The following is a 17,814-nucleotide window of genomic DNA, read 5'->3' as shown; positions in this document are numbered from 1 at the left end:
ATATGGGACAAAATCCGTATTGGTTCTTTACTATATCTTTTAACACAGTGCCCTGCACAGAGGCAATTCATAAATAATGAGTCAACGAAATCATGCCATTGATGTGCAGACACAAAAGCAAAGCTACCATCCAGAACGAAAGCGAGCAAACAAACAAGAACAAGGTTAAAAAAACTCCCAAACTGCCACTCACGGTGCACATCTTTAGTCCCACTCCTTGCCCTTTGCTAGCTCCACCATCTGTATGAGGGGCAGGCTGTTTTAGAGGGTAGTTTGGCTGCTCTGACAAGCAGAGGTGATTGGGTGACCTGGGGCAGAGAAAGGACTGCTTAATGGCAACTGTGCTTCTAAGCTGCTTGGCTAAGCTCTACATCTCTTCCACTGGGCATCTCCCAGAAACAGCCATGACAGTTTTTTAAAAGATCTTCTCTTCCCTGTCTGTCCCATGTGTCTTTTCAGGTATCATGCTGCTTTGTAACTGCACAATTCAACTTCCCTCGGGCAGTGTTGTGGTCCAGACTCTCGTTGGCTTTACTTTGCCTTTGCCATGGTACCAAGCACAGAGCTTGGCATGAGATTGGTACTCAATAAAAAAACGAATGAAATTGTGGGTGGTGGGGGCATTTCTGGCACAGAAGAGAGTGATTCATCTTTTCTCAACAACTCCAGGCCAATAGAAACCAATCTCTTCCCAAGCAACTGTTCAGAATGGGGGAGGAGAGAAGTAATAAAAAGTTGGCAGAGACTCAACCATTTGCTTTTTCTAAAATTGATTTTTTTTTTTTTTTTTGCTGTACGCGAGTCTCTTACTGTTGTGGCCTCTCCCTTTCTGGAGCACAGGCTCCGGATGCACAGGCTCAGCAGCCATGGCTCACGGGTCCAGCCACTCCGCGGCATGTGAGATCTTCCCGGACCGGGGCACGAACTCATGTCCCCTGCATCGGCAGGCGGACTCTCAACCACTGCGCCACCAGGGAAGCCATGCTTTTTCATGAGTGGCAGAGCACAAAGGATTACAGCATAATGAGGACAAGGACCCCCTGAGGACTTGGGAGATGGAAGGACTGTTCTCCTCTCTGCCAACTCTCTTTCTCTGTGACCTTGAGTGCATTGCATTTGGACCTCTGTGTTGGTCTTCTGCAAAATCTAAGTATTGGATGAAATCAGGAGTTTTAAGATGAAGTAAGAATGGGTGCCTGGAAACCCATCTCATGGAGCTCTACCTTATCTGTCCCCTTCCTAGTGGCTGCTAAGGGCAGAACTCAGAGTTCTGTGGAATACAGATTGAAAACCACTGAACTAGGTAATCATCTCAAAAGCTCTCCTATTTTAAAACTTGATGACTTTACAAAACACCGTAGGTTTCCCTATCATTTAAAGAGGCAAGTTGGACATCCAGCAAATGAGGAAATATTCTGTAAATAGGTTACAATTTTTTTTTAAAACATAGTAGCTGCTAGGCAACATTCATTTCTCTTTCAGAAATCAGACCAAAAAAACCCTGCTTCATTGTCTAGGATTCGAAAACATTTTAAAGATACATATTCATTTTCTGCTATAAAACCAACTACTGGAGAGTTTTTGATCATTTGATCCAAAATATCATAATTTCCTTATATCTATATTTCTGTGGTTAAACATTTCTGATATTAATGAATGCAATTTCTGAACTGCTTTTAAGTAAATGGGACTAATATTTCCTTGGGCTTTGGTTAGGTTTTCCTGTACTGTTCCAAGTGATTTGGTCATTGTTTGATTTGAGTAAACATCAGTATTTACGTTTACATGAAAAAGGCGTGCTTAACCCAGGTCTGTGGTCAATTCAGAGATCCAGGGCACCAAACTTTGCATTGATATGGTTGGCAGTTCTGTGCTGGCTGTGGAGGTGTATGGTGGGTTTAAACCAGATCGCACAGGTTGCTGCAGGCATCATGCAGAACAAGGGTACCTGTAGGATATGATGACACGGGGGCAGGTGACCTGAGTTTATGTAGCATAGGAGCTGCTCTGGAAGCGGAGGCACTTAGGTCCATGACCCAGCTCCTGCCTGCCCTGACTTGGTGCAGATCGCGTAACTCCTCTGGGCTTCAGTATTTTCATCTGTAAATATAGATGATAAGCCCTGTCTTGCTAACCTCCTGGGGAAGGTAAAACTGGATTGAGATAACAGATGTGAAAGCACTGTAGAAACTTCAAACAGCAGTAACATTGGGCCAGTCATGTTATAGGGTTGGTTCTCAATAACGATAGCTGACTTGCATCGAGCGCTTGGCATCTTGCTGAGAGCTTTACGTGCACCATCTCATGTACTCTCTATAGTTCCTGTCTGACAGGAATACTATACTCATTGGACAGACGGCAAGACTAAGGCCTAGAGAAATTAAGTAAAGAAGCTACTTAGCTGGTAAAGTCAAACTGAAAAATTGAAGTAAAAAATGAGGATGACGATAATATCTGTCCTATTACCTCACAAGTTAATTAAAAGAGTGCCTATATTTACACTTTTAAAAACTTTAAAATGTAATATATGAAGTGATCATTATTATTAGTGATGAACTGGCTTGGTGGAAGAACAGAATTGTCCCGTAACTGAGTTAGAGCTGACTGTCTGATACTGTGTGGTAGGTCTATAAACTTGGGAAGGGTACGACCATGCATTCTAAAAAGCGTCAGAACTCTGCTTTATTCATCTCATCATAAATGCATGAAAGTGCAAATGGGATCTTACGATGGTATTTTTTGTCACTTATTCATTAGCTACTTAAAGTAGTATATTTAAATGAGGTTGAGCAAAAAGAAGGAAGTTGTTACTTTTCTAAGTAATTTACCTACTTTTATAAAACAAACAGAGCTTCGTGACTAGGAAAACATTTCATTATACTTTAACTCCCAACTGAGAAAACCATGTTCTAGCCCTTACATTGAGTTCTCCTTTTTTGGAGACGGACATGGCATAAACCCCATGCAGGTTGAATAGCAGTGTCTCATCGCTGGTTAAGTGGGGATTTTAGAAGTTGCTAATTATCTTAATTTTTCACGATCATGATTTTATAAAAATCTGATAAACGTGATTTGCTTTCCTGAAGGAATTTCCTAGGAATTTATGTTTCCTGTTGTGAAAACAGCAAATAGAGAGCTACCTCTCTAGAAGACCCATATGAAATTTTAGAGTTCCAAGTCCTTTCATGGAGGAGATAGCTGATTTCTGGAGAGTCTAGGAGTTTCTCTGAAGTCACATCAACATTATCGTAACGGTGATCTTAGTCATAACAGCTGCAGCCACTCACATTTATTGAGTGCTTATCGTGTCAGGCACGCTGCTAAGCTCTTTAAATGTATTACACCCTTTATTCCCCATGACAGCTCTACGAAGTAAGTAGCTATTATCCTTACTTTGGAGGATGACAAAACTGAGGCTTAGTGAGAACAAGGAATTTGCCGAAGGCTACCCAAACCAGTAAGTGACAGAGCCAGGATCCCAAGCCAGGCTATGTTGTTCCAAAGCTCCCCTCCTAAATCACCATGGTATAGTGATAATCACTGCATCACCACTGGACTAGCTGGTCACCAAGTTAGCGTGACTGGGCTTTATAGGTCCACTGTACATGCTGTCGCTCACGGTGGAGATTATTTCTCTTGCATTAGGATTCAAGTTGCATTAGGATTCAGTTCTGAGATTTTGTTCACACTTCGGTCCCATGGCCAGGGATGACTTATGCAATTTGCTGTCAGATTAAATGGTGCTGGACAAAATAAGTCCACTTGAACTCAAAAGAACTGCCACGTGGGGCATACAAGTTTGGGCATTTGCTTAGGACTGCTGCTCTGAATTCCTTGAGGGAAGGGGGAATCTGTATGTAGTTTCAGCAAAAAACAGATTTGTTTGCTAATGATTGTGACCATGATAGTGTGATGAGTGAGAGCTTTTTTTGCTTCTCCAACCTTTGCCAATTTAAGCCCCCTTCATTACTGCCTTGGAGAGAAAAGCAGAGGTCTGTGCCAAACCCCCCCCCCCAAAAACAAACCAAAAATAACCTGAAAAGGTGGTTCTCTGATCTTCTCACAAATAATGTCTTGCAGAATTCCCCCCAGACAGCCTTAACAGTCTTACCAGTCTCCTAGACTGAGTTACGTAAGGCCAAATGTAGCCTTTTTTACATTGAAAGACACTCTGAAAACATAAGGTGCTTATTAGCTGAACTAAAACTATGCCTTTTTAGTTGTTGCTGAACCACAGGTATACATTTGGAGGCTTTCTGGCCACATGATAGACTTTACCCTTCATCCAAGAAGCAATGATGACACAAACCATTGCACAAATCACCAGGTACTGTGTTAAAAAAAATAATTTCCCCTCATGTAAAACAGAAGCTATGATTGTAGCATGGCAGGCACGAGGAGGATTTTACATTTGATAAGATTCCAAGTGTCTTAGCTACTATAGTGTTAAATCAATGAAGCAGAAAACATGTTAAACATGTCCAGATCTCTGATATCCAGAAGGGCCATGCCTCCGGACTTCTGGGTGTGCCCAAGTTGGGACCACCACCAGAACATATACTATACTCTGTATAGGGTGTGTGATGGAACTAGTGATAACATAGCTCTGAGGCATCTGTGAGAAATATTCTCAATTTTAGCTAAAAGTTATTAAATTTTAAACTTCACTTTCTCTTCCGTCCCATTATAAGCATTGTTTTAGCTTCTTTTTTGAGACCGCTTTTGGCCTGGAAACAAAGAATTTTGTCATGTCATAAAAATAACTGCATAAATGACATCAGTAGAGAGCAATACAGCTTTCTTGGGATGGAACATCTGGCCACCAGGTAAGCTCACTTGTTGGTCTTGCAGTGAAAGGAACTCAAATTCCTGTCTCAGGAAATGTCAACTTACTACATGTCATGGATATTCATTTCAGGCTTGCTTTAGAATAGTGGAAAACAAGAATGCTAAGTCATTGAATTCCACGTGTCTATTATATACAGAATGATTTTACCTACGTATGAGCTATAGACAAAACTGGAAAGAGATATAGCAAAAGCATTAATAGTGATAATCTGTGGGCACTGGAGATTTTTAGTGAATTTTATCATTTTCATTATAGTCTTTTAACTTACCAACATTTCTGAGTTAGCATGAAGAATCAGAAAAAAGCCATGAAAACATGAAAATTATTTTGGAAAGAATAGGCTAGATGTCAACAATCTCTTTAGTCCCAAGAACCACTAGATGAATCCAGCCACAACCATGGAAACCTATAGATGCTGTTGGTGAGTGAAATGAGTAAGTGATGTCATTCATTAGTTCAAATTATTATAAAGCAAATTAATGAGAACAGTGAGGCTATTTTGGTAAACAGAAAAATTGGGTATCAAGGATTATGGCTAACGGTTATCACATCCAGTTTATTTCTGATTTGTTTTGGTTTTAGGTGTGTAGTAATGAGAAAATTCTTATCTCAGAGAAGTAGTTGCTAATGGTGACAATTTTTATAGCTCACCTTACAATCTTCAGATATTTATTTTTTAATTAAACAGACATAATCACGGAACTTAACAATGAGGGCAAAAAGTATTTCCTTTGGTAGTGAAATAATTTTACTATTGTTACAATTTTTAATTTTGGCTTAGCTTGACCAAGTTAACAATTCGTTTATGTTTGAGTATACTTTTTGTGAGTTATTGTTTAAAGATACTTCAAAATATATAAACTGAAATTTAATGAAGCAACTCCATGGAACAACAACTTCTATAGGCACAGTTGGAAAACCACTAATTTAATGCAACAAATAACCCTCTCACTTCCACTAGTGGGTGAGAAAACTAAGGCCCAGAAGGGTAAAATAATAAACCCAGGGATACAGACTTATTTAGTGCCTTTTTTGCTGTCCATGGTACTTCACAATCTCGACAGGGAATGAACATGGCTATCTAAATGGGATTTTGCTTTCAAATAATCAGCCCAAAACCATAGTCTAATACAGGAAAAGTGAAGAACTATCTCAATGGCTACATAAAATAAATTTCTTTTGAAATTCCAAAATATGTGACTTTGTTCTAAACAATACCTCTTGTGTTTTCCCTTTTAGGGGCTTCTAGGTTTGGATGCAAAGGTGTTGTTTAATGTCACCATGTCACTCTTGATTTTACTATTAGACAGTTAAATCTGTAGTTAGAAAACAGTTCCTTGGGGGTTTGATTCTGCTGTGTCTGATGAGAGGGCAGACCTATTTTATCGAGTCTCTTCATCTCCTTTTCTCAGACTATGACTTCTTATTTTCTCTAGGAACTCAGGAAGGTTGCTTTGATCCTGGATATGCAAATGAGTTCAGTGAATTTCACAGCAATCCTGAAGTATCTTAACCTCAGACTAGCATATCTACATTTCCTAAAGCAGTTTCCTCTTAAACCTCTTCTACTGCTCTTAATTTTTACAGCTTTCTTTAATTACCTCTGTAATAAAAAAGCAGCTTCCTGACATTTGCTTCTAACTTATTTTTTGTCTCCTTTTCTCTCTCTCTTTTTTAATAGCCACCTGTCCCAACATTTATACATGTGCTGTATTAGATGTTTTAAAATAACATAGACATAGAAAAAAGATACATTTCACAAACTTCTTTCATGTAGGATGGCCTTTTGCTTTTGAATAATAAGAAATAGGCCAAAAATATTATTCCAACAGAAAAGATAGGTGAAAATCAGAAGCCAGGAAAAAAAATGAGTAAATTATTTACTGATTAGAAACGTATTTCTTAAAAGTGTTAACAAAATGCTTTCACTTCACAACTGTTTTTCATGGCCATCTCTTCACTGAAGTTTTTTCTGAGTGAGGGAAAAGCTTTAGGCAGTTGTGGGAAGTGAATTCGTCATTTCTCCTAGAAATACACACATAAATTTTCATAGGACTGTGTATAAGACCTTCAAAGTTGCTCTATGGCTGAGTCAACCTGTTTGAATTGGGATAATTATGCTTTTTATGCACTGGTCTTCCTGGTATAGGTATGGATAAAGACGTATAATAAGTAAAATAATTTTAAACTAGGGTTGAATTGCATGAGTTAGAATTATCTTGGCTAAAAATACCTCATACCCTTAATATTTCCAAAATAAAGAGGTCCAAGCAAAATTTTAACACCTCATTTGGTTTTATACCGTATCCAATCTTTAATACATAGTTTTCTGGTGTAATATGAAGCAAAATTAAACTTCACCTGAATTATATATTTATAAAATATCTACTCGTCTGTTTCTGTAATGAAAACCTGTTATTCTGAGTTCACTTTTATCAGCTAGGTAATGTGGTGCCTATGAGTAAATTAATAATAGCAATTTCACGTCACCTGTAGAACTTAGAATTCCTGAATGTGAGGCAGAAAGAGTACAAGAAAATACACTTTAAAAAGGTAACAGCAGAAAACAAAAACTAGAATTGCATTGCCTACAATTCAAAAATAGAGTGATTTTCAGCCACGTGGCTCATGTAGTATTTTACCTATTCAAAGTTTTGTTTTATGAATATATAGTTAATAAACTATGATTTTAAAAATACCATTGAGATGTTTCTCAGAAATCCAAGGGTCCTGGAAAGGATTCTCTATCTTTTGGTCTTCATGATGAGTTTTGTAGGATAAGAGTTTTCATATATCCTCTCTCACGTGTTGAGGATGAATAAGCCAAGTTAATAAAATTACCAGGTAGTGTTGCAACTAAAAAGGCAAATATTACACCCATGAAAAGATTCTTGACCTGCACTTCTATGACTACTCATCATCTGAGATATTTCATTCATCAGTCTGATTCTTGATCCTGCAAATAACTGAGGGTCAATTATGGTTTCCCCAAAGCAAACCTATGTGAAAGTGTCAAGTGTCTCTTTAAGGCTCCTAATTAAAAAGACCTTTAAAAAAGAATCTGACTGTTAGAAATAAGTCCTGCTTTCTCTTCAACAAAGGCTGAGTTTATTTAAATGTGGAAGAACTGTTCTAAGGCTGGTTTTGATTCTGGTTAATCGGTGTGGCCCACCATAGGCTAAAATGGGTCAGCTGTGACCCTGAAATATGGTCGGCTCTGATCATCTCACTGATCAGGTGACAGGGTGAAAATGCAAAGAATCCTGAGAACATTGTACCATCACGTTTGTTAAGGTCAGAAACAAGTAACCAGAGTGAAACAAAATCAGAAGAGAAAATGACTCTGCAGAGTGCTTTACCTGTAGCTTTACCAATGGAAAACCTATAGACCCTGAGATGGCATCTTACAGTAGCAAGAGTAAGGGGCATGGGTTCTAATAACACGTGACTAGGAACGGACACTGGACGGCAGCACTTATTTATTTTTAATTTCATTTTATTTTTAATGAACCAGTTTTTAAGAAGCTTATTTGAACTTGATTTATGTTTATGGTAAATAAACTGGTAAACGTGACTGACCTGGCTGGACAAGGATCCAGGTTGCACTCCTGAAGCTTGGGCTTGGGTTTGATGTTCTCGGGGTAATAGTGACAGTATTGGTCAGCAACCACTCGGTTACTCCGAAGATCGTAACACTCAGCCGATGTCAGCTGGTAACCTGCGGTATCAAACCATTCAGGCAAATTTCAATGCACACATCAATGCAATATGTTCCCTTAGGCTTTTCTGGCCATCTCATATGGCCAGAAAATTCTTCCCCAACGCTCCAGTCATTTCCAGGACCAAAGACGGATAAATGGAAGGCTTGTTAATTTTTGCAGGCCTCAAAAACTGTGTTTTTCCACTTGAATTTTAATAATTAAATTATACCATAGGGCTTGAACTACGTAAGCGCATAGCTAGATTATAAGACTGTTGTAAGTACTATTCTTATTAATTTCTTTTGTATAATCTAACAGTCTAACACAGACTTCTGTATCCAAAAAAGGTCATCAGTGTTTATTTACTAACCATCTCATGCAAGGATGCAAAATTGCCTCCCTCGTACCTGGGGCCTCAGGGAGAATAAACTCCCAAATTAAAAAAAATAACCCCCAACGCCACTCCTCTTGGTCAGCAGGTGACCATGGGACATGACATAGGATTGGGTACTGCTAGCTGCCTGGAAACTTTTTTTTTCTTCTTTGCCTAAATTCAACCTGAATGGGTTAAGCTGAGTAAACGGATGACTAAGACCATCATAAATCTCAAGTTTCCCTACACAACTAAGAAAATACCTCGTACTGTTCAATTTTTGTTTCAAACTCCTCTACCATTTCTCTTTAATTCTCTAGCCAATATTTCTTTTTTGTGTGTGTGTGTGTGTGGTACGCGGGCCTCTCACTGTTGTGGCCTCTCCCGTTGCAGAGCACAGGCTCTGGACGCGCAGGCTCAGCGGCCATGGCTCACGGGCCCAGCCGCTCCGCGGCATGCGGGATCTTCCCGGACCGGGGCTCGAACCCGTTTCCCCTGCATTGGCAGGCGGACTCTCAACCACTGTGCCACCAGGGAAGCCCTCTAGCCAATATTTCTTGATTTCCATGCACAAATTTCCACTCTTTAGAGAATCCTCTTTATTTATTTAAAAATAGTGTTGCTCAGTAATACTTAATTCTACTCATAGTATGTTTTACCTTTCCTACCTACCTCTTTCTTGTCCTGTGGATTTCTGGTGGGATGGTGATGAGGACTTAGATTCTTGGGGTGAAAAATAAATGTATATAGAGGATTTTTTAAAAATTAGGCCTTTTGTATCATTCTAACCCTAATTAACTCCAAAATATATTCCCCATGGGCAGTGGTTGAAGATTGTTATTGCTAAATAAGTGTTAGAAAGTCAGATTTAGAGTCGTTAAAAGTCCTGCAAAAGATTTTAGGAAATCAGAAGAAGGCTTCTAAACCAGCTTTCCTGACTTGAAGCTGTGTTGCCAGACCACCCACAAAAATTAATTGCTCACTAAAGACCCAAAAAAAGACCTTTTAACAATTTTACTGTAAAGATGAAAAGCATGGAAAGTAATGGCTAAGAACACAGGTTCCATTTAATTTTTTGTCTTATAAGAAAATCGAAAAGCAAAATGGTACTTTACATAAGTAAATATGCTTTTGTTTTTCAATTGCATTATACTTAAAGCAGATAATTTGATGACAAGCTAATTATTTTATAAATTTCCAGAAAATAATTTCTACTCAAGGACAGAATTTATCAGGTAGTAAAATGTGGGCACAAGCAGTAAGTAAACACTAAATGTGAGATTATGAGTTTTAAAACTTGTAATTTGTCAGCTAAAAATGTGGCTGGGAAGCTCTTCCAGTGTGTGTGAAATGAAAACTTAAAACACAAATGAAATAAAGGACCCAAATGGTCAGATAATTGTGTTTTCTGAAGTTTCACAGGGTGTTTGGAGTAGCAATTCTTTACACTTAGCGAAATGCTCAGCTAGTTGAATGTGGAACCAGAAACATATAAAGGAATTTAAAGATCATTTCTTCAGCAATTTTCAAACTGTGGTCCATGAAACGTGCGGAAGGCTGGTTTCTACATCTTTCAGGTCTTCACTCTGAACAGTGTTCCTTTATCTGGCTCCCTAGTAAGATTTCCTTTGAAGAAAGCGTTTGATAGCTCAGCACATTTGAGAACTACTGATGGTTCTAATTCTTCACTTAGATGTGAGGAAAATAAAGCCCAAAGAGGTTGGCTTGTATATGAATCTAACATTAATTGCCTTATTATATAGCAAGCCATTATCAACGTTACTGAAATTATATGCCAACAGCAGCTCTATGTGAAACTGATGCAGCAGGCCTCTTACTGAATTGCTGCTTCTCACAGAACATGTTTTTTATTTAAAAAGAAAAGAAAAAAAAATACTTCCTTAGACTTCTTTTTTCAAAACTGCTTCCTGTGTTAGTCATTAATAGGTGTATCAAAACAACATATTCCCATAAATATCAAAGTAATTGGCACTTTATTTTTTAGCAAAGTGATTTTCCATTCAGCACAGACAGAGCAACTGGAAACACTATTTTACTGAAATGCTTAAAATGTTGAATTAATCGTTATGTAACAGCCAAGTGAAAGCACTTATTTTTGACTAAGTGCTTTTAAGGTAAAATTGAACAATGCTCTATAGAACCTCCTTTTCAACAGTTTGTTCACATGATGCAGACACAGGTAACACAGCTGAAGATGAATTATATCATATATTCTTATTGTTTTATGAAAATTAATGGATGATCATTTGTCTCCATTTTGAGGTAATATCCTTCTTTTCTCTTATCAAAATAATATAGTGATACCTATGTGGATTAGCTACTTAAAGTGAGCCAGTTAACAGGCTTCCACGAAGCTGGAGCTACAATTTATTTCATATGCTCATTTTTAAAGGAATATACATCAAATTTATACCCATTAAATTACCAAAACTTTTAAAAAAGTGATAGTCCACAAATACTGGCTCAGTTAGCAATGAAACTAAAATATTCATAGACTGCTTATTACCCTTCTGGAAAGAATTTTGGTAATATAGCCACAAAAATTCTGAAACTCACTCTTGTGAATTTAGTCCAAGGAAATAATTTGAAAGGAGAAAAATACTTAGGTATTAAGTTATTCATTACATTATAATAGAGAAGTTTAAATGAACTGAATGATCTTCTAGAGGGATATGGTTAAATAAATTCTTATAAAATAATTCATGGAAATTATTCTGTAGCCATTGGAGTAATTATTAAAGGTGGGGGGACCTTTTCCAGTAACACAAAATGCTGTTCATGTTACAGACACGATGGAGCAGAGATGGGAATTTGTCTGGTGACTTTTCAGGAGAGATGTGTTTTCATGTATAAATAAGTCAAGTGGCATTCTTTTCACTGTATGGATGACAGGGTAGAGCTGACAAATAACGGAGCCTAAGTCTATGGTGCAGTGATTTTTTTTTCTGGTAATAAACTGTTTAATTAATCTCTGATTCTCCTTGGATACATCATGCTACGTAGAAGGCCTGATAAACACTCTTCACTTGGTTTCTTAATAGATAAGTTCATTCAACCAGAGTCGTTTGTTCTCAAATGAATAGAATCACCTCTAGACCAAGCTGTTGCCTGGGTACGACACAGCTCGTCCTGGACTTCCACGAATCAAGGAAAGGAGGAAAGACCATTTCCTCTGATGGGGCTCTACAGACGGAAAACGTTCCTGGGGCATCTACACTGAGGTATCTGCCTTACAGGAAGGCTTCAGGATTTGGCCTCACTGAGAAGAATCCGATGCACCCAGCACTTCCATATGCCGAAGTGACTATTTTTATCACAGCTGAGTCTTCCCTCAGAGACGCCAAGAGCTCCTAGACTAAGTGAGCACCATTACCTCCTCCACAGGTTGCTGAGCAAGGAAAGAAATCCGTCTCCCTCCATCGGTGGATGATAGGCTGATAGAAGATGAACTGGACTGTACTGTCTGCGGGCCCCGAGTTGCGGATCTGCAGGAGACAATGGCAAAGCAGAGGAACTAATGTGACAGAGGGGTGCCCTCTGGGCTCCTTGCAGCTTGGACAAGGACGTGTGGTAGTAATGATGGCCTCAGGCTGTGTCCAGGACAGCACTGGGAGAGAAGGGGCAATGGCGGTATCACCCATCTTACCATCTAACCAGCAAATGGTCGTGGCACAAACCATCACTATCATCACCTTCTCAGTTCTGTCGCCACAGAACAAGGAATGGCAACGTCTCAACTTGTGATGCTAGCAGGACTGTATCCCAAGCCACTTATTCCATTCCCTCACCCTCTTTTATTTCCAACCTCTCTGGTATGACAGGTAAAATTATATGGATTTTTCAATGTAGGTTCAGAAATAGACAGCTTGTTCTAAGAAAATTATAAATGCAATACGCTGCAAAAAAATTAAAGGTACTGTCATTGGTTAAGAGAAATAAAGAGTTAAAGAATTAAGGAGCCCTTCCCACTCAGAGACATACTTGGAGTTTCCTGGCAATTTAGTGATTCACATATCTTAATGTGCAAAGTTACCAATGGGAAGCTCGCTAAAATGCAAATTCGTGGGTTCCAGCCCAGAGATCCAGGCAATTCAAATGTAGACAGTCCAAAAATCAAAGTTTGAAAAACACCAACTTACATGATAAAAGCATTTACTTCAAATAAAACATGTGTTTATGGAAATTATAGCTCCTTTGTTTTGTAAAAGGGAGGAATGTGAGGCAATAATTCTTTAACAGTTTAAAAGTACAAGATTGAGGAAACAAACTCAACCTGAAAGAGAAGGAAAAGTATCCAGCAGGAACAACGCCTTGCTTTTACAAAGACAGAACGACGTCTTACAACATTTAGACAGTTGGGCAAGGGCGAGGCTCGGGCTATTTATTATACTAAAGGAAGTTCCATGGACAGCTCCAACTCCATCACAGCAATTAGAGAAGCAACAGTCAGCAGAGTCATGTGGCCTAAGTCTTCGTTAATGTTTTCAAGTCTTAGCACTGTTCCAACTCCCCTTTATCTAGAAGAAATTGATGGATTTGGGCTTCAGATTTTTTTAAAAAGATAGCCTTTTTTTTTTTTTGCTACTGAGTTTAAAAACTGGATTAAATACCTAGGGTGCAGACGGAAATAGGAACACCGAGGGAACAGGTGCTAAACCCTAGCTCAGTTTTTGGCATTTGGATAAGAATGTGAAATGTTCCTCAGAAAATCTGGAAGCGCTGCAAAGGAGAAAGGAGAAAAGCTACAGAATATCTCATATTATGCTAGGATTCTGACCCACAGAGCATCCAGGTCTCTCCTAATTAGAATAAACAGTGATACAATTCCCTACTTTAAAGCAACAACAGCTGAAGCAATACAGTGTCTTTCACAAAAAGGGAGCATGGCCTACAGATTAATATTTTTCAGTCCTGTGTGTCAGATACAGGATATCTAATTGCTTGCTGAGGGAGGTAGTATTAATCACATTCTTTGGAAAGCTTTTTTTTTTTTTTTTTTTTAAGCTCACAAAAGCCGATTGCTCTTTTGGGATGTGTGATTGTCATGCTGGAAAGCTATTAGAAGAGGACTCTCATTTGAACACAAGCTCCATTAAAAATAAAAAGACCAGAAAATTTGTTTAGATCTGGAGAGACAGATTATTTTGCAGAGGTCCCTTTCGGGATGCTAGAAATTAAACTAAGTCCTAAGAAAGCGTGTGTGTGTTGGCAGGGGGGTGCGGGAATCAAAATGAGGAGGATATGACATCCAAATACTTGGAGAAACCTTGTTCTAGAATATCTACAGAGTCCGGCTTATCTTCTGGTCTGCTTAAAGAGGAAAAAAATGGAGCAGGTCCTTTCTTCAGCTCCCTGGGAATTACCAAGAAAACCACCACATGCCCAAAGAGAAAGGCATGAATGTCAAGGAGTTTTAGCGTCAAGAGGGAGTGTTAGTAAATACCGTGTTGAAGGAAAGAATACGAGCAGCTTAGAAAGAATATTGTTCTCAATGAGTTCAATGAAATGATGCACAATGACCACAAATGCAGAGACTCTATGCCTAGATTTGAAAAGAGACTGGAAAGAACACGGACATCTTATTTCAAACAGATGAAACCAATTATGGTGTATCCAAATCTCTGATCTCATAATTTTGCTTGGTTCCTTCCGCCCTGAAAGCACTCCCGCTTCTCCCTTCTCAATAGTTGCCTTCTTTTAATAAGAACAGCTACAACTACCGCAACAACCAGCACTTACTACATTCCTACCGTGTGCAGGGAACATTTTATTTATATTAAATTGAATCTTAAAACTACTCTGCATTATCATCCACATTTACATTACAATGAAAAAATGAGGCTCACAGGGGTTAAGTGACTAGCTCAAGGCAACACAGCAAGGAAACAGCAGAGCAGGGATTTGAATGCAGGTCTGCCTGTCTCTAAAGCTGCCATTCTAGGTACCAAGCAATCCTATCGCTGTTGTGAAGATGTAGACGTTTATCTTTAGTGGTATCCTTGTAACTCTTCTCAGTATCTTCTTAATTTTACATTTACATTTTAGAGTAGAAAAGATATTAAAAAAAAAAAAAAGAAGAGGCTAACTGGATGCCTAACTTTGATGGCCTAAATTGTTGCTTACAGAGATGAACCACCGTGTTCCTTTTTCCTGGTTTTATTAATTCTGGGCTGCTGGGACTCTTTTTATCATTAGGTCTGGAGCTTCATAAACCTTAACTCCTCAAACATCAGATTTTGGTTCTCAAATGTACATTGAAAGCTTCAGTTTGACACATTTGAATTTGGTTTTAGGGAACTAAACCATCTGGCATATGTAATTTTGACCTCTTCAAGTTAATAAGGAAAAAGAATGTTCCAAACCAAGTTTTTCTTCCTATAATTATAATGGTTCAGTGTTTCTAACTCTATATAATAACTTCTCACATTGAAAGTAAAGGAGAAGACAAAACTGGTCACTTTCCATAAGTTGATCACACTGTCATGGTAGAGCTGCAGGGCGTACAAATAAGTGCTTGGATAACTGGTAAGTTTTAAGTCCACATAAAATCAAAGGAATCAAGGAGAGATTTCAAACTGACAAAAGACATCAAGCACACATAGGCTCTTGCAGATGAAGCACTATGAAATGCCATACTTTTCCTTCTCAGTGGGGAAGAGGGTAACTTGTGAGCCTTGGGATGTTCGCCAACTGGGTTCCTTTCTCTTTCGAATGTCGTAGAAACTTTCGCCCCAGAAGGACTGGCAGGGCAGCGGGCAGGCAGGGTTCTCTCAACCCGCCTTGCCGGCAGTTAAGTTGCTGCTCTGGCATGAGGAGAGGTGGACAAAAGGGAGCTGTGGGCAGACCTACCACTGTGAGTCACTGAGCTGGGACCCCCGGACCCACAATGGTATTCAACTTGGTCACCTGCTCTTAGGGCAGCCAGGGATGTCGTGACTTGGGAAGGCTTGGAAATGGTGGAAATAAATCAGTATGCCTGCTAGGGAGGGAATAAAATGGAAAAGAGGGGAATCTGTTTATTAAATGCCTCAGTCTCCTATATTTTAATTTGGGGCTGTTCTGGTGGCAGATGGTGATAGCAAATCATCAAAAAATTGTAAAAATATTTTTAAATGCTTTTGTGGGCTTTGAAGAATATGCAACAATAATCATATCTTTCTTATTAGCATTTAGGTGGTTACAAATACTTAATATTGATACAGTCGTTACTCTCTTGCCTTTCTCTTCCTTATTCTGTAAACTCCACGAAGGCAAGTACCACTTATCTTGCTTATTGCTCTTCCTTCAGCATCATCTACAATGTTTAGCACATAGTAGGTGTCCGAACAATTGAATAAATGAATGCACGAATGAAAAAACCAAATGAATTATTTACTGACCACGGTCCTTTCAAGCACTTCTGGAATTGCAAACTATTGTTTGTGACAAATTCTTGGAAGTGTTATCTTTTTATATACATCTTGCAGTTTTCTTGAAGATGTTAATAATCATTTCTTGTTGACAAAATTGATTATGTTGATAAATTTTATGAAAAGACACAGTATTGTTACAACACAGCCCTCACCCAAAAGTACTTTTCACCCTCCTTTGAAGGTTATCGCTTTCGGCAGGATAGTGTAGCGGAAAGGGCTTATAAAAATGCTAGTTATTATTGGAATAAAACATAGACTTCAATTTTCTACTGTGTTAACAGTTGGAAATGCTAAGATTAGAGGTTATTCAGTAAAAATAATGAAAAAAAAGTTGGTAGCACCCAACTTTACTTTTACACTTCCTATAGAGTTTTCTAGTCGTCCTAAAATGCCAGCCCTCAATATTGGGAGATACAGCAGTTCAGCTCATAGGCCCTGGGCTCAGGGTTGCATGAGAGATGTTGGTTATGGATTTACTGCCCAAAGCCCTTGCGTATGGCAGTAGATCAGGGATGCTTCTTTGGAAATAATGAGTGTAATGTTGGCTAAGGAACAAAGAGGTGGAAGCAATGTGTCAGGACGAAGATGCTAGGCAGGGCAAACTAGAGTCGACTGGATGTGTTACAGGGAAGAACTGCTCTCTGATTGTCAGTGCGTGAATTGTGAATCAGTGTTCTTAGCTTTGAATACGCTGATGGTTTACTATTATGCTGTGTATTTCTGCTACTTTGGTGGCTTAGGTACTCATCAGTCACTTTTCTCTCCAGCTAATATGGCTTTCTTAAATTTTAAAAATGGGCACGAACGGAGTATGTATAAATATACCTTAGCTGCTTTCACAAGTAGAGCTAAGTTCAATGTTCGAATGAAGACTGGCCTATGACCAAAAAAAACCCTCTTCTAATCTGGGAAGGTCCTTATCTTTCACTGAGTCAGTAGCTTCAGAAAAGATACACGTGGCTTGGTAAGGGAAGAAGGGTATGCTAAGCCAGACAATCATCTAGCCAATAGCCAATCACCCCTAACAATGAATGTGATTATAGGTGTCACAGCCAGGCTATGCCCACCTCTATGTGTCTTAGAGCTATACCTGCCAAACTGTTCCTGGGTGTACCACTTGTAAATCAATCAGCCTCTGTAAATCAATCAGCCTCTGACTATCTTCAGAGAAGCAGTTTTCGGCCATTGTGTAGACAGAGTATCGTGATAAGTCTGACCGGAAGTTAAAGCATTTGAAAAAGATGGAAAGGAAGTCACTTGGTTCTGTTTGCTTTTATACACACTATCTCATTCAATTCCTTACAAAGGCTCTATGCGGGGAGCTTTTATTACCATTTTTCAAATGAGTAAATAGGCTCAAGGAGGTGAAACAACATACTCAAGGTCACACCCCCAATAAGTAGGAGAATATACAAAATTCTAGAGTGTTTATCCTTTTTACTCCTCTACACTAGCGTT

General features: G+C 38.8%; 1 protein-coding gene across 1 annotated transcript in view; it reads right to left on the bottom strand.

Annotated features, from left to right (window-relative positions):
* The window catches only part of ADAMTSL1 (ADAMTS like 1), a 434,468-nt gene that overhangs the window by 270,038 nt on the left and 146,616 nt on the right, over positions 1 to 17,814 (bottom strand). The window contains exons 7-8 of the mRNA XM_060014779.2: positions 12,318 to 12,429; positions 8,429 to 8,567 (exon numbers count right to left, since the gene is read on the bottom strand). Of these exons, the coding sequence (XP_059870762.2) occupies positions 8,429 to 8,567; positions 12,318 to 12,429 (251 nt within the window). The remainder of the gene's footprint in view (positions 1 to 8,428; positions 8,568 to 12,317; positions 12,430 to 17,814) is intronic.

Source organism: Delphinus delphis, chromosome 6 (assembly GCF_949987515.2).
Source record: "Delphinus delphis chromosome 6, mDelDel1.2, whole genome shotgun sequence".
NCBI classification, from domain to species: Eukaryota; Metazoa; Chordata; class Mammalia; order Artiodactyla; family Delphinidae; genus Delphinus; species Delphinus delphis.
Note: the sequence above shows the minus strand (reverse complement) of the source record. Positions and strands in the feature narration are given on the sequence as shown.